This window comes from Podarcis vaucheri, assembly GCF_965113315.1.
Source record: "Podarcis vaucheri genome assembly, chromosome: 1".
In the NCBI taxonomy this organism is placed as follows: domain Eukaryota; kingdom Metazoa; phylum Chordata; class Lepidosauria; order Squamata; family Lacertidae; genus Podarcis; species Podarcis vaucheri.
The window spans coordinates 117,409,605-117,436,293 of record NC_138759.1 but is presented as its reverse complement, the minus strand read 5'-3'; the positions used below and the strand labels follow the sequence as shown (position 1 = coordinate 117,436,293).

At 44.6% G+C, this 26,689-nt stretch overlaps 2 protein-coding genes across 5 annotated transcripts; one reads left to right on the top strand and one right to left on the bottom strand.

Moving 5' to 3' along the window:
• Positions 1-237: 237 nt before the first annotated feature.
• Positions 238-6,647, bottom strand: FKBP7 (FKBP prolyl isomerase 7; the record flags this gene model as incomplete). The annotated part of the gene is made up of 4 exons (XM_082209668.1): positions 238-960; positions 1,061-1,194; positions 4,538-4,689; positions 6,208-6,647. 4 exons carry the CDS (start codon positions 6,645-6,647, stop codon positions 799-801), a joined length of 888 nt encoding a protein of 295 aa, XP_082065794.1. The 3' UTR covers positions 238-798.
• On the top strand, positions 6,512-26,089 carry PLEKHA3 (pleckstrin homology domain containing A3). 4 transcript variants are annotated; one of them, XM_082209630.1, is made up of 9 exons: positions 6,512-6,647; positions 7,511-7,842; positions 13,670-13,786; positions 15,816-15,971; positions 17,700-17,836; positions 20,008-20,172; positions 21,713-21,756; positions 23,638-23,753; positions 25,819-26,089. In XM_082209630.1, exons 2-9 carry the CDS (start codon positions 7,803-7,805, stop codon positions 25,941-25,943), a joined length of 900 nt encoding a protein of 299 aa, XP_082065756.1. In that variant the 5' UTR covers positions 6,512-6,647; positions 7,511-7,802; the 3' UTR covers positions 25,944-26,089. The 4 variants fall into 4 exon arrangements, with proteins under 4 accessions (XP_082065756.1, XP_082065757.1, XP_082065758.1 ...); XM_082209631.1 differs by having other exon boundaries at positions 6,601-6,741; XM_082209632.1 differs by lacking the exon at positions 6,512-6,647 and adding an exon at positions 6,664-6,788.
• The last annotated feature ends 600 nt before the right edge of the window (positions 26,090-26,689 follow it).

Below are 26,689 nucleotides of genomic sequence, written 5' to 3'. Positions count from 1 at the left end.
GCAACTCTGGATCTGCTCCAAAAATGGCTCCCACAGATTTTCAGAATGAATGTTAACCATGAGGGGAGTAAAGATGCCACAGGGGTGGGGGGCAATTTGGAGAAAACACACAAAAAAGGGGGAAATTACTTCATCAGCAACAACACTATATTTGGCATAGCTGTAAATTCCCTGTTAACTCTTACAACTTCAATTCAGATTATTTCATAAGAATTACAAGGAATGTGGAGCCACCCCTATCATTTCAGTAACATTTTTAATCATGATAAAAAGGTATAAAAAATTTCCCACAACCAACATACACAAAATATTATGTGACAAAGAAATTCCATTTTGGTTAAAGCCATTCATCTAATGGACAAATCCCAGGGAAATCAAACAGGGCTGAAGAGTGTAATCACAAAAAGCTGTGTACTTGGTTACAAATGTAGTGACAGCTCCACAGGTACATCTTCACTTCAATGTGTATTTGGGGCTCAAATAGCAGGATTTCCTACTACCTTCAATGCAGTGGGTAACGCTGTGAACAAAGCCTTGTCTCCTCCACTGAAGGGCATGGGGAAGTCCTTGTGAAAGCTCCATGTGCGCATGGGAGGAACTGCTGAACTGGGATCCAAATGTCCATAAAACAGACAGGGATGGGGAACCTGTGGCCTTCTAGCTGCTGTTGGACTGCATCCCCTCTCATCCCTGATCACTGGCCAAGCTGATTTGGGCTGATGGGAGCAGAAGTCCAACAACATTGGCAGGGCTGCAGATTCCCCATTCCTGCCACACAGACTTTTAAGCAATGATCTGTTATAGTTCATCGTGTTGGTAGACGTTATATTCCTTGGCAGATATGAAGCCGTCTCCGTCATGGTCATTCTTTTTAAATATATCAAGCAAAACATCTTGATGAACGGAAGGGTCGCGTTTCTTGCCATCTCTTTCAAATTCCTTCTTTAGGTAATGGTCTATCTAAAGGAACAACAATCGACAGATTTGTTACGTATTGAAAATGGTGTTAATTGAGGTTTAGATGCTATAACGGGGAACATCAGAATATGACCCGTGTTACCTCATGTTTTGAGAGTTTTTTGTCACTATCCAGGTCCATTTGAGAAAATGCTTCAACACTGCGGGGTCCTTGCGTTACTGCATACAGTTCGATCTCAAAGATCAGTGTTGCGTTAGGTGGAATCTTTGCAGGTTCTAAAAATGTAACAAGACCATTTTGGGAACTGTGCACACATCTGACAGATCATCTTAACCACAAACTGGAGTATTTTTTATGGTTATTTGGAAATGTGTAAATTATGGACTCTCGTATAAATACTTGTTTTTTAAATACTTCGCCAGGTTCAACTACTTTGAATTTGAGGCAGCCCTCCTGATTATTAGGGGCAAAATACAACTGGATGTTCCCTTATACACACTCTTTTTTGGGGTGTATTCCCACGTGGATTGTGCCCTAAGTATATTGGCAAGCCATTCTAAACTAGTAAACTGCTTACTCGCAAAAAACAACAACAACAGTTCCACCAGATTCGTTTTGTCATTTTCAGAAAGCTGCTTGAAAAATGTGGTCTGTGCTTCAGCCATCAGTAATGGCTGGGGTGGGGGATGGCAAGTCAATGGCCATGGGCAGGGGTCAGCAACCTTTTTCAGCCGTGGGCTGGTCCACCATCCCTCAGACCGTGTGGTGGGCCGGACTATATTTTTTTTTTTTGGGGGGGGAGACATGAACGAATTCCTATGCCCCACAAATAACCCAGAGATGCATTTTAAATAAAAGGACACATTCTACTCATGTAAAAACAGACTGATTCCCGGACCGTCCACGGGCCGGACTGAGAAGGTGATTGGGCCGCATCCGGCCCCTGGGCCTTAGGTTGCCTACCCCCTGGCCTAGGCCCTGCCTTTGTCCATCGGCATTGCCAATTGGCCTTTGGTGGGCGAGGCTTCAGGGAAGACCACAGGGAGAACTTCATCCCTCTAGTTCACTCAGGGGCCCCCACATTGGACTAAGGCCAGCACTTTCCTCATGAATGTCAGAAAGCTACTTGATAAATATGAAATGGCTATCTAGTCAATCAAGCATGAACAGCCATTCCACTAAAAAAAACCATTAACTTGAAATACGATTTTTGGAGTAGGCAAGGTTAAGATTTCAGGGATAAAAGTTTCTCCACCTCAAGGAGGAAAATGGGCTTCAAAGGAAATCCATGTTTATCTTCTGGTTTGATACAATATCTTCCTGTATCAAAAGGGATACAGTGGTACCTCAGTTTAAGAACAGCCCTGTTTACGAACTATTCGGTATATGAACTCCGCAAAACCAGAAGTAGTGTTGTGGTTTGCGAACTTTACCTCGGTCTACGAATGGAAGCTGAACGGTAGAAGGGCACCGGCGGCAGGAGGCCTCATTAGGGAAAGCGTGCCTCAGTTTAAGAACGGCTTTGGTTTAAGAACGGACTTCTGGAATGGATTAAGTTCGTAAACCGAGGTACCACTGTACCAAAGTTTAGCAGCTTTTGAAAAAGAAAGCATAATGATAATGGCGGACAGGTACCAGTAATGAAGGAGAAAGCTTCCAAAGTCAGTCCGAAACAAGTATTTTGCAAGCCATGCACCTGCAGCTGCCAAATGCAGAATTTGGGAACTCATCTAAAATGATGAAGACTAAAAGTATGGCAGTTCAGACAGAAGATTAGTGCTAGAGTGACATGCTTTTCATGCAGGTCGTAGGTTCAATCCTTCGCATGTCCAGGTAGGGCTGGGAAGGTATCCTACTTGAAACCCTTCAAAGTTGCTGTCAGTCAATGAAGATAATACTGGTTAGATGGGACATTGATCTGCCTCAGTGTATAAGGCAGCTGCCGATGGTCCTATAATTTATTTTTGAGTTTCCACATACTGCACTGAAAGCTAAATGTTGCAATAGATATCCTCTCTGAGAACAAAGGGAGATCAAACGTCATATACAGAACTCACAATAAATAAAAATGAAATTATAAACTTTTATGTAGAGGCTAAGACAGTGTGATCCTCTACAATGAACAGAGCTCACCAGCCTGTCAGGTTGATAAGACACGTTCCTTGTATAAATGTCTCAGGAAGCAACAATAGGAGACTTAACTGAATCTCTGTGTATGGGTGATCATTATATGTATCTGGCCTGGTGTGTCCAATAGGTCACAAGTTGCCTTGTGCTGGGCCCAGAGACCTCCCCCCCCCTTAAAATTGTTTAGTAGAAATCCTCACACATGCTTCAGCAACACAACTGCTCGGTTTCTAGAGTTAGTAGCTAAACTAAAAAAAGGAAAAAGATTTAAGCGCAAGCAGTTTTGAGAGTAATACATACCACAGGAAAACCCGTGAAAAGTTCTAGAAAGCCACATGCATTCTTGACATTCAAAACTAGTGCCGTCTTGCTCAGCATGCACAAACAATGCCCTGAAAGAATATAAGAGTGTTGTACGTGGAGAGAAAGGCCTCCTTCAAGTTCAGCCTAAAAAAGATAGTCACAGTTAGTATTCAGCAAACAAGCAATGCATCTTTGCACGTTGAGAATACCTATTGAGAAATCAAGGAATGTTAAATCTGGTTGAGGTATGATAGCCAAATCTATTACTCGCTTCAGCAGACTTTGAATCACAAGTTGGCCTACAGAGATATTGTGCATGTCAGATGTCAAATCACAATGAGGTCAAAGCTGGGCACCTGGATATTTAAAGATTCACCAGTTCCAGCTAAGAATCAAAAGGCAAAGGTTTCAGCCCAATAACGTTAGATGGGATTAAGTCTCATTGGACAAGTCAGTCACAATTATCTCAAGTTCCAACTAAGTTTAGCTGGACTGGAGTCATGGTGAAGGCTTAGTCAACATCACTCTGACTGGGAAGATAAGTGATCCACATCACTCTGGTATGGATCTAAAATTAAGATCAGTTCAGACATAAAGCCAAACCTTTGCAGGGACTGGGAGAGCCCTGCAGCTTTAATGTTCCCTCCTTGCACATGGGGTTCCCTTCCTCAGTTCCTGGACTTTGCTAATTCATTAAGATGTTCAAACTGACAAACTATGGATAGTGCTAACCAGGATTTAGAAACTCAATCCAAGGAGTGGTTTCATGAAGGCAAGGTACTAACCAAAGGTTGCCAATTTCAACATCAGGACAAACTAGGGTCAGGAAAATGCTGAAAGCAAAGGAAGAAACCTGCAGGTAAGAGGAGAGGAAAAGGAGGCTATAAACAAACCTGTGGGGCTACTTCTGGTCATCAAACAAACAATGGTTTGGCAACATGCTTGAACTGAACCATAAAGCTAGGTACAAAAGCAACAAAACCGAATTGAATTGAATGGTTACAGCCATTACAAAATGCCAGTGAATAAGTAACAAGTAGGGAAGAGGTTGGAAATGTGATAGATAGATAGAAAGATAGATAGATAGATAGATAGATAGATAGATCCCAGTTCCTTCTCTATAGGCTAAAGCAATACAGCTAAAGTAGAGAGAATGGCTATTCGCCTTAACATGCAGCCTTGCTTTACCATATCCTTGCTTCCCATAGGCAAGTGATGGAGGTATGATCACTTTCCGTTTCTCTCCAGGGCACATATTCAGCATTGCAATATCTAAACCTTTAATGACTTGTCCGACACCAAGGACAAACCATTTTGGGTGGCCATTGTTTTGTGTTCGACTACAAAGAAATATTAAAAATAGAGAGAGAGAGATTTAATTTACAGGTTTAAGAAACAAGTTCAGTATACAAGCACATCATTTTTGGTCACCATTTATTGGTACTTAAATGCCTGGGGATACTTGGATCTGGACTGTTTTCACACACTAATACCACATCCCTTAGAATTATATCAGAATGAATTGCAGGAACAAAAATGCTTTTTCGTGCAGCCTGAGTGGTGAACAACGTTATAGCTAACTGTTGTAGCTTATCTTCAAAGCCACCCCACTGCCGTGCTTACAGTTGTGAAGGATATTCTTACGTTATGAATGGCCCATGTCACCATTAAGAAAAAGAGGTTGGAATAGGCCAATTTATCTGGGCTGTCCCTGGATAAAGTGATTTTCTTCATTAAGTTCTCAAAGTTTTAAACCCAGCTCAAGGTTGTCATCTGAACTAGCCAGAAGTTTAACTGATAATCAATCAGCCAGTCCATCATTTGAAAAATAAGACTTTAGGTAAAAAGGTAAAGGTAAACGACCCCTGGGCAGTTAAGCCCAGTCAAAGGCGACTATGGGGTTGAGGCGCTCATCTCGCTTTTCAGGCCAAGGGAACCAGTGTTTGTCCATAGACAGCTTTCTGGGCCAGCATGACTAAACCACTACTGGCGCAAAGGGACTCTGCGACAGAAACCAGAATGCACAGAAACACCGTTTACCTTCCAGCCGTGGCGGTACCTATTTGCACTGGCATGCTTTCGAACTCCTAGGTTGGCAGGAGCTGGGGCAGAGAGACAGGAGCTCAGTCCGTCAAGCAGATTCAAACCGCCAACCTTAAATCAGCAAGCCGAAGAGGCTCAGTCGTTTAGACCACAGCACCACCCACACCACAAGAAATGGCATTTTGGCAACTGTAACCTTGGTTTAAGGAGGCATTTGGCACCTAGCTTATACAGGGCGAGTCTCTTAAAAGAGGCCCCGTGGAATATGTGTACTCTGTATCCACGGAGCCTCTTTTAAAGGACTCACCCTGTATATCTGAGTTTCTAACAGTGCACACACATATAAGCTAGGATCCAAATTCCTTCTTAAACCAAAGTTGGTTTCATTTTCCAAATGACGGGTTATAGGCCGTAGTGCGCGCGTGCCTAGATAGCATATATCTAGGGGCCTTTGACCCACTAGGGCCTATGACCCACTCTCCACATGCCTTAAGAAAATAATGGGCCCGGCCCTCTGACCCATACATACTACACATGTAAAACATATGCATACATGTTATCAAGCGCTTCTGAAAGCATCTGTGATTTTCGGATGAGCAAGGAAGGATATTGTACAAGGCTGGAATAACACCCCCCCCTCCCATAAAGACATTAAGTTTTACTTCCTAAATTGCACGGCACAACTCACACTGACTTTGGAACCCAACATTCAGGTTGCCAAACCTTTTATTTTTGCGTTCAAAGTACCGCTTCCTTGTGTTTTACATATCCGGCGGCGTGCGCCGAGTCCCAAAGCAAGCTCTGGATTGCCTTACCTGCAATAGAACTTGGACTTCTCCCCGGCCAGGTACCCGTCGTAATGGGCATTCAGCAGGTCCCCCTTCTTGCTCTTCGGATGGCAGTTTTCGGGGACGTGCACAACTTCCATTTGAACTTCGTCGGCGGAGGCGCCCTCCTCCTTCTTCTGCCCGTCCGCCCGGAGGGTTACCAGGGCGAAAGCCTGGAGGAAGAAACAGATCCCCGCGGCGAAGTGCATAGCTGCTGGAGCACGAGATCGCGGCTGCGGGATCTGCCTCGCTGCTCGCCGGGGCTGCGTGGCACTGGCATTGTTCGACGTCACGGGAGCCGAGAGGGGCGCGGCCCGGGGCTGCTCCAGCCTCTGTCTCGCCTCGCCTCCTTCCGGCGGACGCGCGGGCGGCGCGGGATGTGCCCCGCTTGCGCTGCTGGCCCGCTTTGCCTCCTCCGCCTTCCCCATGTAGGTCTTTCGGGGGGCGGCACGACGGCGCGGAGCCGCTTTAATCCCCGGAGCTGAAGGTCTCCTCCCGCATCCCCATCTAGGCAGAGCGATGGTAGCTATTCGTTTGGGGAAGGATGGCCCAAGTGGGCAGGATTGCAGGTGGATGCAGAGATGGCAGATTTGTAATCGGGAAGGGGAGCTCCTCCTCGGTCCCCCCGCGACGTTTGCAAATCGGCGTCGCTGCAGCGTTTTTTTCTCTGCGCGATGGTGTTTTTGCGCCCGAGGTGGGGGAGGCCGAAGGAGACGCTTTTTTCAAATTAAAAAACAAAAGCCGGAGCCCGATCTTGTGCGTGCCTGATCGGAAGTCAGTCCCGCCAGTAGGTCCCCTCATTGGATAGCTGCTTCCGAGCAGATGAGAGCATAAGGGTTGCAGCCTCGAGCGGGATGCCCAGCGAGCGGGCCAGGCAGAATAGGAAGGCGAGCGGGTGTATTTAAACGTGGAAAGCCGCCGTGCTCAATGCGCAGAGCGAGCGATCGCATATATGCAGGGTAGATCTATATAATATATATTAATTACGCCCGGCGAAGGCTGCAGTGCAGACGTGGCGCTCGAGTTTTCGGACCGGCGGTGGAGGCAAGCAGCCCAAATGCGTGTGCGCGTAGCTTGCTTTTTTTTTTGTTTTGTTTCATCCACCAGCCCCTTTCATCCAGGAAGTAAATGAGACGTCGGGGTCAATGGCACCAAGCGCAAAGGCCCGAGAAAGGTGGGGGGGGGAGGGGGAAAAGGGGAAGGAGAAAAAGAAAGAAAGAGGCCGGCGAGGAGAAGAGGGAGGCAGCCGCAGCCTGTGCGAGAGGGTTTGGTAACCGCTTTGTTTCCCCAGTGGCTGCGATGTGCATAGGCAATGCATGACTCCGCCGCTCCTCTTCCTGCCGCACGTGCCCGTACAACCCAGTCCGCGCAGCACCCCCAAAGCCAGCCGGACCCGAAGGCGGCTGCCGCTGCTCCCCCGCTAAGCTAAACCACCCAGCCGCCCATGTACATAGCGGGGCCGGTTGCCGCCGCCGACGCGTTTGCTGGAGAGCGCCGAAGGGGAGAGAGGGCCCGCGCCGTTCCTGCTGCCTTTTCTCCGGAGGAGGGCGAGCAGGATGCTGCGCGAAGCGCGCCGCTGAACTATGGAAGGAGTTCTGTACAAGTGGACCAATTACATCACAGGTGAGGGGCGTCCTGGGCACCTGGGCGAGGGCCGCCCGCCCGCTGCTGTTGCTCCGTCGTCGTCCCTGGCTACGCTGCTGGAGCCCGGGCGCCGGCTTCCGGGTTGGGGGTGGCAGCCGGGCGGCTTGGACCGGGTTTCTGCCTGGCAGAATGGAAGGCGCGCTTGGCGAGGGCTGGGGAAGCAAGAGGCTGCCGCTTCAAAGCGTGCGCTCCTGCGTTTGGCCTAGTGCTGCCAGCCCCCTAATCCGAGAACCCCTTCCCACACATGCTAGTCTATGGGCATTTAATGTGGGGTGGGAAACAATCCTTGCTGCCTGTCAAAGGTCCTCCAGGATAGGGGCTGGGTGTGCATCCATCTCTCTCCCCCCCCCCCCCAAGTTTACCTCATCTTTCCTTATTGTCTTCTAATGGATTATGGGATATTGCTTCATTTGATAGAAGTCGTTTGTTTTTAAGTCGTCATGAGTTTCTTTTCATACCGGGTTGTTATTAGGTGTGCGATCTTTGCTGTTTATTTTGTTGTTTCTTCAGCTTGTAAGCCGCCGTGTGTATAGTAATATAGAAAGGCGGTATGCAAATTAAAAGGGAAATGAAATGAAATCTTAGAGCTGGACTGGATAAAATAGTTGGCAGCCCCACAGGGCAGAGAGGCGATTGTGTGTGGAAAGGGGCGGGGGGCTCCCTCATATGCCCATTTTGCAGTGTTAGAAACTCATATAAGCTCGGTGCCAAATGGCTCTTTAAATCAGGGCTACAGTCACCAAAACAGAATGCCTTGTTGCCGTGTTTCTGCCAGACAGCTCGAAAGTCGTATTTCTCAGTATGACTTTTGGGTTCCTGAAATCCATTCTAATGGTGCAGATAAAATATAACTTGCTGAATTCACCGGGATGTGTTGCTAGTGTGTGAAAATAGTCAAGATCCAAGGATCCCCAGGCATTCACCTTCAGATGGCAGAGACATCAGGGAGCTTCGCTTGGTCGCAAGTGGCCGATAGTCAGGTGCAAAATGTGCCTGGCGAATTTCGAAGGCTGCCCTTTTGCTCCATGACTTGGGTGGGGGAACCAAGGGCCTGAGAGCTGGGTGCAGCCCTCCAAGCTCCTCTGTCTGGCCCCTGAGACTTTCCTGGCCAATCCATTCCCTCCCAGAGGCACCCCTTTCTGGTCCTGGGTCACACCCTCTTTGAGTGCTCTTGCCTGGCTCTTGCCTGGCTCTGACAATGCCTCTTGCTTCCCGGAATGGAGGGTAGCTGAGCTCATCTACTGTACAGAGGTGAGGTTTGCATTCTTTGCTTCCTCCACTTTTTGCTATGGCTATGCCCTGGGGCACCGGCTTGTTTCTCCTGAGTGGAATGTGGCTTTCGTGCTGAAACAGGTTCCCTACCTTGCTCCTACCAAGTTTCACTTGCCAATTTTAAATGCAAACATAGGAGACAATTAAAGGGCAAATTGGCTGCCTTCATCACATCTAGGTTCTCACCAGAACTTCCCTCTTTTATTATCTATCATCCTATCTCAAGAGCTCTTACCCAAAATATATATGGTGACTGCAGGTGTAATTAAAGTTGCACTCTGTTTGCCTGTGCTTTTAACAGTAGCTTCCCTGCTTTAAATTTAGCAACTTGGCTGAGTAAATAAGGCTGCACGCAGAGATAATGGCAGATATGGCTGCTGACAGATAAAAGAGGGCTTGGAGTTGCATTGCATCGCATCGCTGGGGGAGGGGGAAGTAACAGAAGGAAATGTTGAAAAATAATTACAGTAAAAGGGTTCAGAAGCATTTTGTAGAGTTGCCCCAGCCATAATTCCTAACATGACACTATTTGATCTCTAGCATGATATGACATTTAATTATACCCAGGCCCCTTCGGCAAATTTAGAGACTTCACATGACCACAGCAAACTCTGTTGAATGTAGACAGAGAGGGTATCTTGTCTGAAAGGACAGACAACATTTCATATACTTGTTCTATGGAGCTATCAGAACAACCCCATAGAGCCAATACCCTGCAGGAACTAAGCTTAACAGAAATAATCTCATGTTTTCCCCCACTTCACTCCACTTCCATTGATTGTAAGCCCCCTGGAGTAGACTTGTTTTCTCCTTCTTTGTAAGCAGCCCCGGCACACATATGGTGCTATTTGAACGAATAAGACCCTGGTGATGAACCTTGACATTCAAAGATAGCTTTGGGGCAGTTCAAGGAAGCAAGTAGATGTGAATTAAAAAAAACCCTACTGTGCAGGTATGTTGAGAATACAATAGATATTTGACCCTCCTTGTCACCATATGCTAGTAAGATGTTGGAGCAATCGCTTGGCAGAAATGCAGGGGAAGAAAGTCGCACAAGTTGTTATTTGTTCGTTTTATACCTTTCCCTTCCTTGAAATTTCCAGGGTAGCTTTCAAAAATGGAATTATTATTTTTTTAAAAAAAATGCAACTTAAAAATGTATACAAAAATATAATGAAACAGGCAAGCTCCAAGGCAACAAGGATTGCTTGGGTTGATTTGGCTGGTGGAATGTTGAGGAGGAAGTAGCTGGTTGGGGGAGATTGGTTAGGAAGGAATGGCTTATGACTGCCTGCCAGCCATACAGATGTTCGTGCATGTATACAGTGATGCTCGATAACTTTGGCTGCAGCTGGTGTGTCATATCAATACATGACTGAAAACCTAGACAAATGATTGATTCTGCTGATAATGATGGCTGGTGGTCAGGTCTTGCAGTTTTGATTTGTGGGAGGCAAGACCATTCGCATTGCAGCCTCGACGCCTCTACCCACCCACCCACTAAACTATCCCCGCTGGCACGACAACCATGCAAGACATGCTGATTATACACAATACAGTAGTGGTAGTAGGGGACGAAGGAGGTTTTTGGTTGGTCTGCATTTTTTTAAGAAGACTGACCTAGGTAGTTTGGAACTCCTAGGCTAATACACAGATCACACCATAAATTATCCTTGGGATTTTGTACATTTCCAAATTTTGCAATATACTTTCCCTCCCGGAAAACGTATCAAAATGCATATTTTAGGACAGAATACATTTAGAAATGTAACACTGAAATAAAAATAGGTATTTACCGTATTTTTTGCACCATAACACTCACTTTTTTCCTCCTAGAAAGTAAGGGGAAATGTCTGTGCGTGTTATGGAGGGAATGCCTACTGGTGGCATGCCTACGGATTTTCCTCCTCTACAAACTATGTGCGTGTTATGGTCGGGTGCGTGTTATAGAGCGAAAAATACGGTAAATATGCATATTGTGATAAGGTATATACTTAAGTGCATATTTAAAATACACATTTAAATATTAATTTCTGAATGGAAAAAAGTTGCAGATTAATGTAGAAATGGACAGAGCCAGACTATGGAACAAACACGTGCAAAATTGACCGAGGCAGAAAATAGATCTGTTAATCCCAAACTGGTACATACTGAGGTGTTGTTGTTTTTTACTTTAATAATTTTTGGGCCTTTCTGAAGAAGCTGTGTCTGTAACCAACATTTGCTAGATAAGGACTGGGTGTACAAACGTTGTGCAATGAGATAAGAGAGAACACTCTACGGAAATTTTCTTGAGTAGGTTATTAATTTAAAGGAGTATACAAGTGAAATACATGCTGAAAATACATTTGCACTTTAAAGCATAAAGAGATAATAGATAATAGAATGAATCATTGAATAAATGATTCCACCAACTCATGAGGATTTTATTTGATTTATTCGTTGGTTCCAGTTTGTTCTACAGGGCTGGCCACTGGGACAGCAAAGGATGCTGTTTCCTTTTATTTTGTTGAAAAGGCTTTCTTACTTGCCAGAACAACAAGGCTGTTGTTGCAGCAGATCCCATATGAGTTCCATAAGCTGCTTCATCGGGTCTCTACCTTAACTGCAGCACCACTGACTTTGTTTAATACCCTTGCTGGTACCTTTCCCGGGAAAATCAGAGGCTCACTATGTCAGGTTCCTACTGGAAGACAGGACAAATGCTAGAACGTTAGCAGTGGCAAAGTTTTTATCGGTGGTTGCAAGAACAAATGAGCCCTATATTCTAAACAAAATGCTTGATTAACCTGGAGGTAGGCTGTATGAATTGTGTATTGATTTGTAATGATTTGTTGGGTCTCTGGACCGTAATAAAGATTGATTGATTGATTGATTGATTGATTAATTTGTTTAATTCTGCAGTTCCTTTCTCATTCTGCTCAACTTGAATCAAGTTCAAATTCCTGCAATAGGCTTAGATAGCAAGGTCTGTCTTTTTGAACTTGCGAATTGATCTGTCTTGGATCATTAACCCATACATTCTTTATCATATTTCCTCATACCGTTTTGACCAAAGCACATTTGCAGGTGGCAAAAAACACTCCACTGGGAAATAGTGTCTGTTGCGCTGTGGCGTGCACCAGATTTAGGGTTTTTTATGATCTGTAGTGATACTCACCTATGTGCTTTCCTTCAGGAATGTCATCGTTCCCATGAATAGATCTTGACTGGTTGGAACACATGGAGGACAAAACACTCGGCTGTAATGCGGACAGTTCTTGCTTATAAGATTGGGTTTCCTTGTAGTAACTGTGCATTTTCTCCTCCAGTGCCAAATGTACACTTGTAGCATTGTATTGTTCAGACAGGCTGTCATACCAGATTCATAGAGCCTTCCTTTAGGTGGAGATATCAGTGACTTGCGAGGCAGATGTGTCGGCTTAGTGCTTTAAATGCACTTACAGATTTAATCTCATATGCTCCTAAAAGCAGCTGGTAAATGTGAGCTATCCTTTTTCCTTATCAGCTTTGTTGTGCATGAATTAACAGGCACAGAGCTGTGAAATCTACACAGTAAGCATCCTTTACATCTCCCTCTTGATCTTTTTGTTGTTTAAAGCACTACAGTACTCAACTACCTGCCCCTTGCCAGTGGGGAAAAAGGTCACACTCAGATTCTGTCCCTCCACTCTCTGCATTTGTGATCAGGGACTTCAGCATATTGCTAGGGTTGTCTACTAATTACAGATCTATGTCTCATGATAAATCACTTAAAAAAAATACAGTACACATTAAATATTGTATTTTCAACACAGGGTGGCATTTTTGCATGTCGGAATAAAAAGAGACACACGCCCCAAAGTGTGCCCTATTGATTAATTTTTTTCCTCCCATTGATTAATGAACACATTAATTAGTCTGCTGATTAAACTGGTTCAGTTTTCATCCAAACAAGGCTTCCTGCTTGTGTACAGTCAAACCTTGGTTCCCGAATGGCTTAGTTCCCGAGCAAATCGGCCCCCGAACGGTGCAAACCTGGAAGTAAGTATACCAGTTTGCGAACGTTTTTGGGAAGCTGGACATCCGACGCGGCTTCCGCTTGAATGCAGGAAGCTCCTGCAGCCAATAGGAAGCTGCTCCTTGGTTTGCAAATGGATTCGGGAGTCGAACGGGTTCCCGGAACGGATTAAGTTCCACTGTATATGCCAATTCCACTCCCCACTCCAAATGCTGATCTAAAGAGATTCCACAGCTTTGTTCATTAGAGCTACATTGGGGGAACATTGCCCAACTCCATGCCCAATTTCATGAGTTTTTAAAAATAGTACGGGACTTTGACAGAGCTGGCAAAGTCTGGGAAATGTCGATTCGTATTTGTATGTTATTAATGTGTGTTGTCTGTTTTGATTTTGATCATTACATAAACAGACTTAAATCTTGCTTACAACTAAGGGTCTAAGCTGAGGAACGGTGCTGTTGCTTGCGTGTGATAATTGCATTTTGAAACAAAGCAGATTAATGTTGTTTTTTTCTGTTTGCACTGTTTCCCTAGGCTGGCAGCCTCGCTGGTTTGTTCTTGATAACGGGATATTGTCTTACTACGATTCGCAGGATGATGTTTGCAAAGGCAGCAAAGGCAGCATAAAGATGGCAGTGTGTGAAATCAAAGGTAGGCTCTCTCAGTAAGAAAACTCTCCTTACCTTCTAGGCTAGGTATCTAACGTGAGCAGTAGGGCTGGGCGATATCTGGTTTCCAGTATTGCAATATATCGCCAGCTAAACATCGTAATATACCGATATATCACAACTTCTGAAATAAGGATGGAGCTGTGTAGTGGCATTGGCTGGCTTCACAGTTTTTACCACATTGTGATTTTTGCGCGCACGCACATACATAATGATTCGCAATATATTGCCAGGTCAAAAACTCTGAAACCGGTATCACAATATGAACTTCAAACCAGTTTTGGAGGATATATCGCCCAGTCCAGCTAGGCAGTCTTTGCAAAATAAGCCGATTATTTCAAGCATCAGCTTGTCGCCTAGTACAAGTACAAATGTTATTACTGTATATAGTCACAGGTCCAGTAATTGAGGGTCGGGTTCTCCCTTTGCTCCTTCGTTTTTTTGGGTTTTCCTCCCTCCTCTTTCTTGCCCAATGTCACCCCGCTGTTCTCCAGAATCACCCAGAGAGGCTCTGCTGCCTTTATTTTCCTTAACTCAGGTGAAAAACTGTGGGTTACATCTGGTGGTAGTGCCACTCAGAGTAGACCATTGGAATTCATGAACCTAGATTAGTCAGGTCCCTTAATTTCAATGGGTCTATGCTGAGTATGACTAACAGTGGATATGCAATGGGCAGGATTCACCTAACCACCCTGTGCATGGACCTCTGCTTTTTCAATGGGGCTTTCCCCCTCTTTGCCCCCCCCCCCAAAATAGGCTTCTGGGGTGGGAGAACCCCCCCAGAATAGTGCAGGGGAGAGGGTATTGTTCCATCTGGCAGGCTAGAATGCTTGTGCTGCTGGATCAATTGGGATATAGAATCCTAGAACTGTAGAGTTGGAAGGGACCCTGTGGATCGAACCTGCAACCTTGGTGTTACCAGCACCATGCTGTAACCAACTGAGCTATCCACATGGGATTGGAAGACTGCAACATTGAATTCCACCCAATGGCTATATTCTACCTCCACTGTCAGAGGCAATTGCTTGGAATTGCCCATGGGGAGATCCCTATTGTGCTCAGGTTTTGCTTGCAGATTTCCTCAAAGGCACCTGGTTGGCTGCTGTGAGAACAGTATGCTGGATTGATATACTAGATGATGATGATGATGATGATAATAATAATAATATTGATTTTGGCCCTCCCCAGCCAAAACCAGACTCAGAGCAGCTAACATCAAATGTATAACACATTAACATAAAATCAGGCAATCAATTAAAATACATCCTAAAATCAGATCAGGATCAGAATAAAATCCAATCAGTTGGCAACCTGCAGATTAGGGTTGGGGACCTTAAATGCTTACCAGGCCCAACTGTTTGTGCTGAACTTATATGGGCCTGTGAGAAAAATTGGGAGGCCACTTTCATGCAAGTTCTTATGAAAGGGGAGAGGGAGTCAGACTGAACCCTAACCAAAGGCCTGGTGGAACAGCTCCATCTTGCAGGCCCTGTGGAAAGATGTCAAATCCTGCAGGGCCCTGGTCTCTTGTGACAGAGTGTTCCACCTGGCCGGGTCTAATCTTGAGGCTCGGGACCTATAAAATGTTATTATTTGCTGACCATAACATCCTCTGTGGGGCATACCAGGAGAGGCGGCCCTGTAGGTACGAGGGTCCTAGGCCGTAGAGGGCTTTAAACGTTAAAACCAGCACCTTAAACCTGATCCTGTACTCCACCAGGAGCCAGTGCAGCTGGTATAGCACCGGGTGAATGTGATCCCACGGCGAGGACTCCTTAAGGAGTCTCGCCGCGCCATTCTGCACCCACCTGCACCCACTGGAGTTTCTGGGTCAGCTTCAAGGGCAGCCCCGCGTAGAGCGTGTTACCATAATCAAGCCTGGAGGTGACAGTCGCATGGATCACAGTGGCAAGATATTAGAAGCAGGACAGTCGTAACTGGGAAGTACTAACGTAACTCCATGCAGTCTTTGAAAAATCTGTTCTTCTAATTTATCTCGCCCCTGTCGCAAGTTCATCCGACCGACAGCACCAGGATGGAGTTAATCATCCCAGGGGAACAGCATTTCTACATGAAAGCCGTTAATGCAGCTGAACGACAGCGGTGGCTGGTAGCTCTGGGGAGCTCGAAAGCCTGCTTGGCAGACACCAGAACAAAAAAAGAAAAAGGTACTCATACTTTCTTTTTTATAAAAAGAAAAAGCAACCTATTAAAAACACCTGGTTTTTAACTATTGTAGTTATCGGTCAAATGCCCAGCAAATGTAAAGTAATTATTTATGGCAGTAGGTAGCACACTTTTGAGGGGTTTTGAGGTTTACAGCTCCTTACATTATTATTTCTTAACGCTAGCAAAGCCCATAGTATTTTCTAAGCACCCTAGAGATATTAAAAGACAAGATGGGCCCTGCTCACGGTGTGTGGAGGCTGGTCTGTTAGGGCGGATAGGGCCCTGCCCCAGCTACCTCAGTCTGCCCTTAGCCAACCCTTACCTGCCTATCTTCTTATTTACATCCAGTCTAGACAGTGGTCCTGGCGACCAGCTTCCTTCTCCTTAGTCTCAGTGTTGCCATCATAGGAGGAGGATGGGGACAGAGCAAAAATTAGTTGGCTCATTGGCCCTGGCTCCTGTTTGTATTTTATCTTAAGTCAAGTCACTTGGAGACATTTGTTGTTGTTGTTGTTGTTGTATAAAGCGACTAACAAATGTAACTACTACTACTACTAATAAAAGTCAGACATTCCTTTTGTTTAAAGGAATATACAGTGGTACCTTGGTTCTCAAACTTAGTCCGTTCCAAAACCAAAGCATTCCAAAACCAAGGCGCGCTTTCCCATAGAAAGTAATGCAAAACGGATTAATCTGTTCCAGACTTTTAAAAACAACCCCTAAAACTGCAATTTAACATGAATCTTACTATTTAATGAGACCTTTGAGCCATAAAATGAAAGCAATAATCACTGTAAAGGTAAAGGACCCCTGACAGTTAAGTCCAGTCACGAACGACTCTGGGGTTGTGGTGCTCATCTCGCTTTATTGGCCAAGGGAGCCGGCATACAGCTTCCGGGTCATGTGGCCAGCATGACTAAGCCGCTTCTGGTGAAACCAGAGCAGTGCATGGAAACACTGTTTACCTTCCCAACCGGTTGGGTTGAAAATGAGCGACAGACGAGCAGGTAGGTGTCATACGGGAGGCGTCTCTTGAGCAAACCTCGGAGACTCCCTTTTATTGAATATTACTGCGTTTGCCACGTGTGCTTGTTGCTGATTGGTTAACATAAGTTCAAAACAAGGGTTGCATACAAGACATTAATTATTGCATATAAGACATTAGTCATAGACAGGTTAAAGGTTGGGAAAAGGAACGCGGAGTTTACACAGGCATGGGTTCGGACTGCCCGTACCAGAGTGGTACGAAAAAGGAATGTACAAGGAGGGGTAAGTACAGATTGATATGGTGTGAACTCAAGGTGAACAGAACGTACCAGGGTGATGATGGAATGTCTTAGCATCAGCACAGTTTATGCAGCGTGAGCAAAACAAAGCTTAGAAGCAAGACTTCCCAGAATGCAAGAGAAAAGAAGCAATACTTTCCCATAATGCGACAGTTGTGTGCAGAGAGAGAACTTCCCTTTAGAGCGGTACCTATTTATCTACTTGCACTTGACGTGCTTTCGAACTGCTAGGTGGGCAGGAACTGGGACAGAGCAACGGGAGCTCACCCTGTCGCGGGGATTCGAACCGCCGACCTTCTGATCAGCAATCCCTAGGCTCTGTGGTTTAGACCACAGCGTTTTGAGAACCAAGGTACCACTGTAAATGCCTACATCTTAAAACTTGTCACGGGAAATTACATACCTGACCAGTGAAGTTTCTGCTTCCTAATGTCCTTGCAGAAGTTAATGAAACCAATGAATCTCTGAAAACCAAAATGTCTGAGCTTCGTCTCTACTGCGACCTTCTAATGCAGCAGGTCCATACAATTCAAGAATACGTTCACCATGATGAAAATCACCTGTCACCCAGCATTGAGGTATCAGATCATTTTTTAAATTAATATTATTTGTTTTGGATTGGGAGGAGAAGCATCAGCATTAAGGTGGACCCACTACTTTGTCCAGTAGGGCCCAAATACAAGTCTTTAGTTTCAATAATTACTTTTGGTTTATGTATATGTTAAATGGCCTATTTAGCCTGGTCTTCACAGTGTGGTGTAGTGGTTAAGAGTGGTAGTCATGTAATCTGGGGAACCGGGTTCGCATCTCCGCTCTTCCACATGCAGCTGCTGGGTGACCTTGGGCCAGTCACACTTCTCTGAAGTCTCTCAGCCCCACTCACCTCACAGAGTGTTTGTTGTGGGGGAGGAAGGGGAAAGGAGAATGTTAGCCGCTTTCAGACTCCTTAAAGGGAGTGAAAGGCGGGGTATCAAATCCAAACTCTTCTTCTTCTTTTTAAAACTGTGTTTTTAACATTGGAGTTGTTGGTGTGTTTTTGTTTTCCTGTTGTATTTAGGTTGCTTTTGATTTTATGACTTCCTATTCAGATTGTTTTTTGACTTACTTATTGTGAGTCACCCACAGAACTTTGTTATGGGGCAGCATGTAAGTGTTTAGATAAATATAAAAAACACATCACTCTTTTATCTCCAGGCCTACTGAAAGGGGCCTGCACAAATAAAATTACCCACAGAGATCAATATGAAACAGCAAAATAAATAGTAGAAAACTTAATTGCAAAAGGCAGGCAAAAAACAAGCAGAAAGAGCAGCAACAATTGGTAAAATGGCATTAGGTGAAAATAGCGAAACAGCACCGGATTGTTGAAACAGTGGGTGTGAAACAGAGGCTGCAGTCCTGTACCCATTTGCCTGGGAGCAAGTCCCATTGAACTCAAGAGAGATTGCTTCTGAGTAGACTTGTATAGGACTGCACAGTTAGCAGCAAGTTGGATTTGATTTAAATCACACTTTAAATCACTAGTCAGTAAGACTTGATTTAATTTTTTTTTTTTACAGAAAGACTCATTCTTGCTGGTATCATCTTAATATTTACAATCAGATGAGGGCTTTATTTTTGGAACAATCAATTTCCAGAGTAGTTTTTACAGTTATATCAGAAATTACTGATTTGGTTATACTATTTGAAATACATACAGCGATAATTATGAAATTATTGTGAGGTTTAATAAGTTAACTTTATATTTGGACAGCTTTTCTGCTGCACTTTATTGGAAGGAGAAAGATAAACATTCCCTTAAGAACAATTTAAACAATTTATTTAACTAAAACAATAACATTATAGCATGTATAGCCATGTTTGCTAACTGTTGTGGTTAAATATCTTAAAAAAAAAAAAAAACTTAGACTAAGTACACATGAAAAACTTAAACAGATCCTTATTTCCTGATGAATAGTCTTTCGACTTGCATGTAACTTAAATAGAAAACTAGAAAGATTTTTCCTTCAAAAGCATTTTATTTTAAAAATCCGATTTAAATTTTAAAAATCCAATTTATTTATTTTTTATCCACCCTGGTTAGCAGGAATTTCAGGTCCTTGGCATTCGCAAATGAAAATGCTCATCCAAAATGCCAGTGTGGTGTAGTGGTTAAGAGCGGTAGTCTTGTAATCTGGGGAACCGGGTTCGCGTCTCTGCTCCTCCACATGCAGCTGCTGGGTGACCTTGGGCCAGTCACACTTCCTTGAAGTCTCTCAGCCCCACTCACCTCACAGAGTGTTTGTTGTGGGGGAGGAAGGGAAAGGAGAATGTTAGCCGCTTTGAGACTCCTGAAGGGGAGTGAAAGGCGGGATATCAAATCCAAACTCTTCTTCTTCTTCTTCTTCTTCCGTTGCACCAGAGAAAATTGATACACCACAACAGAAACGCCAGCGGAGTTTTGGCCTACTTTTATATCTCTGTCTGCCTTTACAGCAGGGATATGAAATCTGTGGCCCCTTCAGAGGCTGTTGGGACACCATCAGCCCCAGGCAGCGTTGCCAGTAGTCAAGGATAATGCTTTACCCAAATGCTGAATGTTCATCAGAGTCAGTCTAAAATACAAGCCAAGAAGAATGCTACACAAGCTTGCAGTTCATTAAAGAGTTGACGGGTTGCCCAGCCAGCATCTCTTGTTTCACCAAAAAGCTTTTATCGGGCCACAAATGTTAAGTGAATTCACCTTTCTCAATTGCTTCCGTGTTTCCAGAATATGAACGAAGCGTCCTCCTTGCTCAGCGCTACCTGTGACACGTTTATCACGACCCTCGAAGAATGTGTGAAAATAGCAAATGCCAAGTTCAAGCCAGAGATGTTTCAGTTGCCTCATCCGGATCCTTTAGTTTCTCCTGTGTCGCCTTCACCTGTGCAAATGGTTGGACATTTTTTAATCTCTCTCTCCCCCCCCCCCCCAGACTGGAGAGAATTTGAGAGATTATGGTGGTAGGGTGGTTTTCAAAAGGATAGGTTCCCCCAAACTGCCATAGTCTGCTTTCCCCAAGTCAGTGAGTTGATCCTCTCTCAAGAGTAATTAAGGCTGCGATCCTCACCAATAAATACCGTATTTTTCGCCGCTCTATAAGACGCACCAGACCTAAGACGCACCTAGTTTTTGGAGGAGGAAAACAAGAGAAAAAATATTCTGAATCTCAGAAGCCAGAACAGCAAGAGGGATCGATGTGCGGTGAAAGCAGCGATCCCTCTTGCTGTTCTGGCTTCTGGGATAGCTGCGCAGCCTGCATTTGCTCCATAAGATGCACACACATTTCCCATTTTAGGAGGGGAAAAGTGATTCTTATAGAGCAAAAAATACGGTAAGTGTTTACATTTTTAAGTGTCTGCAAATGCCTGGCTGCATGTGTGTGTGGAAGCAAACTTGGATATGTTTTGGGGTAGTCAGTGAGGCCTTTCAGTGCCCAATAAAGTCAGTGGGATTTATTTGTGAGTGAAATACGTTTGTCATTTTTCTCCAGCCTTCCCTCTGAGGAGCTCTGGGGCGGCCTACATGGCTCCTCCCTGTTTTATCCTCACAACTACTCTGGGGTAGGCCAAGAGCCCAAAATTACCCATGGAGCTTTGTGGTTGAATGGGAATTTGAACTCTGGCCACCCCACCCCCCAGCCTTAGTTAGCACTCTCTAACCACCTGGCCACACTGGATCTATGTTTATTGTTTTATTTTATGTGTTTCTGTTTTTAACGTTGCCCTTCCTCCAAAAGGGGAGGCCATGATAGAACATCTGCTTTGTTGTACACAGGAGGTTGCACCCTGGTCCAGTCCTCAACATATTCACTGCTTTGAGGGTTTGGGGTTGTTGTTGTTGTTTTTTGCAATCAAGAGGTTTATAAATTTTATGAAATAAATAAGTAGGGCTGGGCAATTTCCTGTTTGAATCCCAGGAAAGCTGCTGCTAGTTCATTGTAGTAATATCCAAGGAAAAACTCTGCAAAACCAAATGTACAGTTACGTTTATTTGGTTCTATGTTTCCAAGAGAATCCATCAAGAGTGCATAATTTGTGATTTTCAGAGATTTATAAGATTTCTGTACATTTGGTACAGATGCATATTTCATACTGTTCAATGTTGTGTATAGATTATATTGTTTATATTGACATCGCATTGTTGTACTTGGTAAACTTGCCTTGGATATTACTGATAATTGTTTGCAACACAGGGGTTTAATTGTTTGGCCAGTTCAGTGTAGGCAATACTGAACTAGATGGACCAGTATTCTGACTCTATATGAGACAGCATCCTATGTTTAAAATTACCTGCTTCAAAATAAAACAAACACCCACCCAATCCATCCCTTATTTTTTCTTTATTAAAGAAAGCATCATCCTTAAGATACAGATAACCAACAAAGAATTAGGAAGTATGTAATAACCTGTTTTGTTTTAAAATTATTTTCTAGATGAAACGTTCTGTTAGCCACCCAGGTACTTGTAATCCAGAGAGGTAAGTACAAAATGGCGAACGTATTACTTTTTAAAGTCTGGAAACCAACCAGCCAACCAATAAATAGAAAGGTTCTTCATTATTATTATATGAAGCCCCGTATCGTCTCAAATAAAAAAGCAGTTATCTGTTTCCTGGTTAATCCAAACTCGCAGTATGGTATTCAGCCAAGTTTCACTCAGAGCCAGACCCATTGAAATGAATGAGCATGGCAAAGTCAGGCCCATTCACTTCAATGGATCTACTATGAGTAAAATTTAATTGTTGAATACCACCCACAGAAAGCTGCTTTGCATGACGTGCACAAATATGGAGGTTCCTGGAGCTGACAAATAGCGTGCTTCTCTCCGGTACTTTTTATTTATTGCTTTGTCACACTAAACCAAGGTTTGACATAGCATGTCATCTGAACCAGGACATGTGTTTAAGTTCTGTTCTCACTAACCACCAGTTGTAGCCAAGAACTAGCCTTGGTTACAGCTCTTGTTAGAGAGCTAGTTTGGTGTAGTGGTTAAGGCTCGTAATCTGGGGAACCGGGTTCACGTCTCCGCTCCTCCACATGCAGCTGCTGGGTGACCTTGGGCTGGTCACACTTCTCTGAAGTCTCTCAGCCCCACTCACCTCACAGAGTGTTTGTTGTGGGGGAGGAAGGGAAAGGAGAATGTTAGCCGCTTTGAGACTCCTTCGGGTAGTGATAAAGCGGGATATCAAATCCAAATTCTTTTTTTGTTTATCTGTATATTTATGTTTCTTTTAGATAACGCCTTTTTCCTCCAAGAAGCCAAAGGTGGCATACATGGTCCTCTCCCTCCCAGTTTTATCCTCACACCTATCCTCTGTACAGTGGTACCTCAGGTTACATACGCTTCAGGTTACATACGCTTCAGGTTACAGACTCCGCTAACCCAAAAATAGTGCTTCAGGTTAAGAACTTTGCTTCAGGATAAGAACAGAAATCGTGCTCCAGCGGTGTGGCGGCAGCAGGAGGCCCCATTAGCTAAAGTGGGGCTCAGGTTAAGGGCAGTTTCAGGTTAAGAACGGACCTCTGGAACGAATTAAGTATTTAACCCAAGGTACCACTGTATAGGTGTTTTTCTGAGCCTGGGCCTCCAACTCTTGGTCACCGACTAACTAGGCACATTGCAACAGTGCTGCGCTTGATGAAAGAAAGGGAAGGACAGGAGAGAGGATTTTTTGTTCATTTGTTTTTCCCTATCCTCCCCCCCAAAAAAAAAACATGTTTCAGAGGGTTAAGGACCCTGCAGAACAAATGGGAGAGGTGGCACTGTGGGGATTTCAGAGGGAAGGGAGAAATGGCCTTCTGATTCTTCCAGTGACAGCCTCTGCTGGATCTCACTCGCTTACACTAACGGAAAGAGCTCTTTATTTCCCCAAAGGGCAAATCTGGATCCAACCCCACAACTATTACTTAGTTGATTGGGGGGGGGTTGATTTTGGTTTGTTCGCCAAACCCAGAAGTGACTGTTCGAGTTTGTGAACATTCTTTTGGAAGCCTAATGTCCGATGAGGCTTCCACGGCTTCTGTTTGGCTGCATGAGCTTCCTGCAGCCAATCAGAAGCCTCGATTTGGTTTTCAACCGTTTTGGAAGTTGGAACGGACTTCCGGAATGGATTCCGTTCGACTTCCAAGTATGTGACACATGATGGACGTCTCCTCTTGTTGTGAGTGGATGCCCATGTGTCTCCCATGGAGATCCCTTCCACATACAGAACTCCTGTTTCTCTTTAATATTTTTTGGTACCTTATTTCAGGAAAGTGTACCAAACAAAGACCATTTTTAAAATTAAGTAAGATGAGCTGGAGAGAACTTTGGGTGTTAAGGACACGTAATGAAATGTGCAATGCTATTTCATTTGCAGGAGCAGTCACTCTGTAAAAGAACCAAATTCATCCTCTCACCGGTTATCCCAAAGGTGGAGAAGGACAGTCTTAGATCCAGAACCATCTGTAGATGTTCCCCCTGATGATATAGATAGTAAGTTCTGGTGTACCCATGTGCATTCTACTATCTTTGTGCTTCAGTTGGATTCTTGTTCTGCTTTGAGATAGAAGGCTCCACGGCCATTATCTATCCAGTAACAAATCCGCTACAGCAATGAGCAACGTAGTCTCCTGCATTGCCCCAGCCAAGGTGGGTGCTCAAGGAGTTTGCAGCTTGCCTTTTGGCACATTCAAGAGCCTCCATGTGGACTCCATCTATACTTTTTGAACATAGGTATGAAAAAGTAGGAGACTTTTAAAATGGCAAAGCACAGGCATGCTGCTGCCCATTGTGAAGTGCATGTTAGTTTATAGGAGTGAGTTTCTTCGCCATAAATACAGGAATGATGATCACATCTGTTTTTCTCATAGGGAAATGTGGCCATTTAAACATACATGTGCTGCCTGCAAGTGATTGCTCTGCGCACACATAGCACAAATTAAATTCAGAGATTTGGGGTACCGTATTTTTCGCCCCATAAGACGCACTTTTCCCCCTCCAAAAATGAAGGGGAAATGTGCCTGCGTCTTATGGGGCGAATGCAGGCTTTCGCTGAAGCCTGGAGAGCGAGAGGGGTCGGTGCGCACCGACCCCTCTCGCTCTCCAGGCTTCAGGAAGCTCTGCGCAACCCTCGGGAGACCGGCTCCGAGGGTTGCGCAGAGCTGCCTGCGGTCCTGGGACCAGCACAGCTCTGCCCGGCCACCAGGAGCCGGGGGAGAAGCTCCGCCCCGCTCCTGGTGGCTGTGCAGAGCTGCCTGCGATCCTGGGACCAGCGCAGCTCTGCGCCGCCATCCGGAGCGGGGCGCTAAGTCCTGCCCCGCTCCGGATGGCGGCGCAGAGCTGCCTGCCATCCCGGGATCAGCACAGCTCTGCCCATCGCCAGCCCCACAAGCTCGGGGGACAGCGGGGAGGCAGAGCGTGCCTTCCCACTGTTCCCCGACCTGGTTATTCCAGCCCCGCACCTGGGGGGGGGGGAAAAATAATTTTTTTCCCCTTTATTTCCCCTTCAAAAAACTAGGTGCGTCTTATGGGCCGGAGCGTCTTATGGGGCGCAAAATACGGTATCTAAATATCCGTATTCATCATTTGGTGCTTGATGGAAATAGGCTTGGCACTAGTTCATGCTTCTTTGGGAGACTTGCTCTAGACTTTTTAATACTAGTAATAATAATAATAAATTTATTATTTGTACTCTGCCCATCTGACTGGGTTTCCCCCAGCCACTCTGGGCAGCTTTCAGCTGATAGAATAACACAATAAGACATTGAACATTAAAAACTTCCTTATACAGAGCTGCCTTCAGATTTCTTCTAAAAGTTGTATAGTTATTAATCTCATTGACATCTGATGGGAGGGCACCACTACCAAGAAGCCTGGTTCCCTGTCACATCACATCTCACAAAGAGGGAACCACCAGAAGGCCCTCAGAGCTGGATCTCAGTGTCTGGGCTGGACGATGGGGGTGGAGATGTTCCTTCAATTATACAGGGACAAGGCTTTTAAAGGTCAGCACCAACACCTTGAATTGTGCTTGGAAACATACTGGGAACCAATGTGGATCCTTTAAGACCAGTGTTATGTGGTCCTGGTGCCTGCTCCCAGTCACCAGTCTAGCGGCCACGTTCTGGATTAGTTGTAGTTTCCAAGTCACTTTAAAAGTAGCCCCACATAGAGTGCAAATGATTTTTAAGAATTGAAATCATACCTGTATATTTTTACTGGGCCAAACTTAGATCCTTTCTCTTTATGCCCTGCCCCATTTGGAGGTGTGGAAAAGGCCCTCTGAAGAGTCAATCAGGGTCGACAAGACTGGGCTGGATGGTCAAATAGTCTAACTTTATATAAGGCACCCAGCTTGTCAAGGTCCAGCAGGGAGAGATGAAGGGAGGTTAAGAAGCTTCTTTCAGCCATATGTTGATCTCTTCCCACCCTATAGTTCTGTGCTGAGCACATTGGATAGGATGGAGCACAACATTTTTGTGCAACGTGTGCCAAAATGACTAAATGCAACATTTTTCAAGGCACAGTTGAAAACAAACCCCGATCTGTCTCTTTGTAGGACCAGCTTACTGTTCCAGGCATACTCTCAATGGAGACTTGGCGCTTTCAACCTTTTCCGACACAGCCCTGTTGGTGTCAAAGAAACAATCAGAACGCGAAGAGACTCTACCGCCTACATCCTGAAGAACTGAACGGAATCACCTTTCTCTAAGTAATGCTATGCAAAAGCTGCTGTACTTCTCCTGTTGTCGTAGGGGGGTAGTTCGTTCCCTGTGTGAAGGATTTCTCTGCACTTTATAGAATAATGTAAAAACTAACTTCAAAGCGTATTTTATCTTTATATAGTTTATTTGCAAGAATATTTTCCTACAACCTTCAGTTTGTGCATTTTTGAAACAAATTATGGTTCGACGGATAGGTAATGTACCTTTACAAATGTAGCCCTCCTTTTTACAAAGTGTGATGGTCGTTTAGAGCCTTGACAAAAAAAAAAAAAAAGTTTTACATTGGGATAGGGAAAACTTGTGCCATAGACCGGACTGCTCACTTGAACACATCGTTGCTTTGCTGGTACAATATCCTATTCTTGCACACAGTTCACTTTCTATTGAATTGAGTGGCAGTGCTACCGTATTATTATTATTATTATTATTATTATTATTATTATTATTATTATTATTATGGCTCGTGGTTGCACCTTTCATGCCAGGGGATGCTTTTTCTCACATTTAGACTGAGATGGTATTCCTAAAACATGGTTTATTGGTAATTTAATATTTTCCCCTTCTTAAAAACCGTGGTGTACATAAGGGCATCATCTCTGCAACTTGGATCTCTTCCGTCTGGTTGGAATTAGTGACACTTGAGTATAGTCTCAGGGCATGTTCCAGCCAAAATTAAGCCCTCTGAAGCCCTCTTGGTTTTAATGA

Bases quoted from the DNA above. Each gene is read 5' to 3' on its own strand.
- PLEKHA3 (XM_082209630.1), top strand. From the start codon at position 7,803: ATGGAAGGAGTTCTGTACAAGTGGACCAATTACATCACAG. The intron at 17,837-20,007 runs GTATCAGATCAT...CCGTGTTTCCAG, and splicing joins ACCTGTCACCCAGCATTGAG to AATATGAACGAAGCGTCCTC. The intron at 21,757-23,637 runs GTAAGTACAAAA...TTTCATTTGCAG, and splicing joins GGTACTTGTAATCCAGAGAG to GAGCAGTCACTCTGTAAAAG.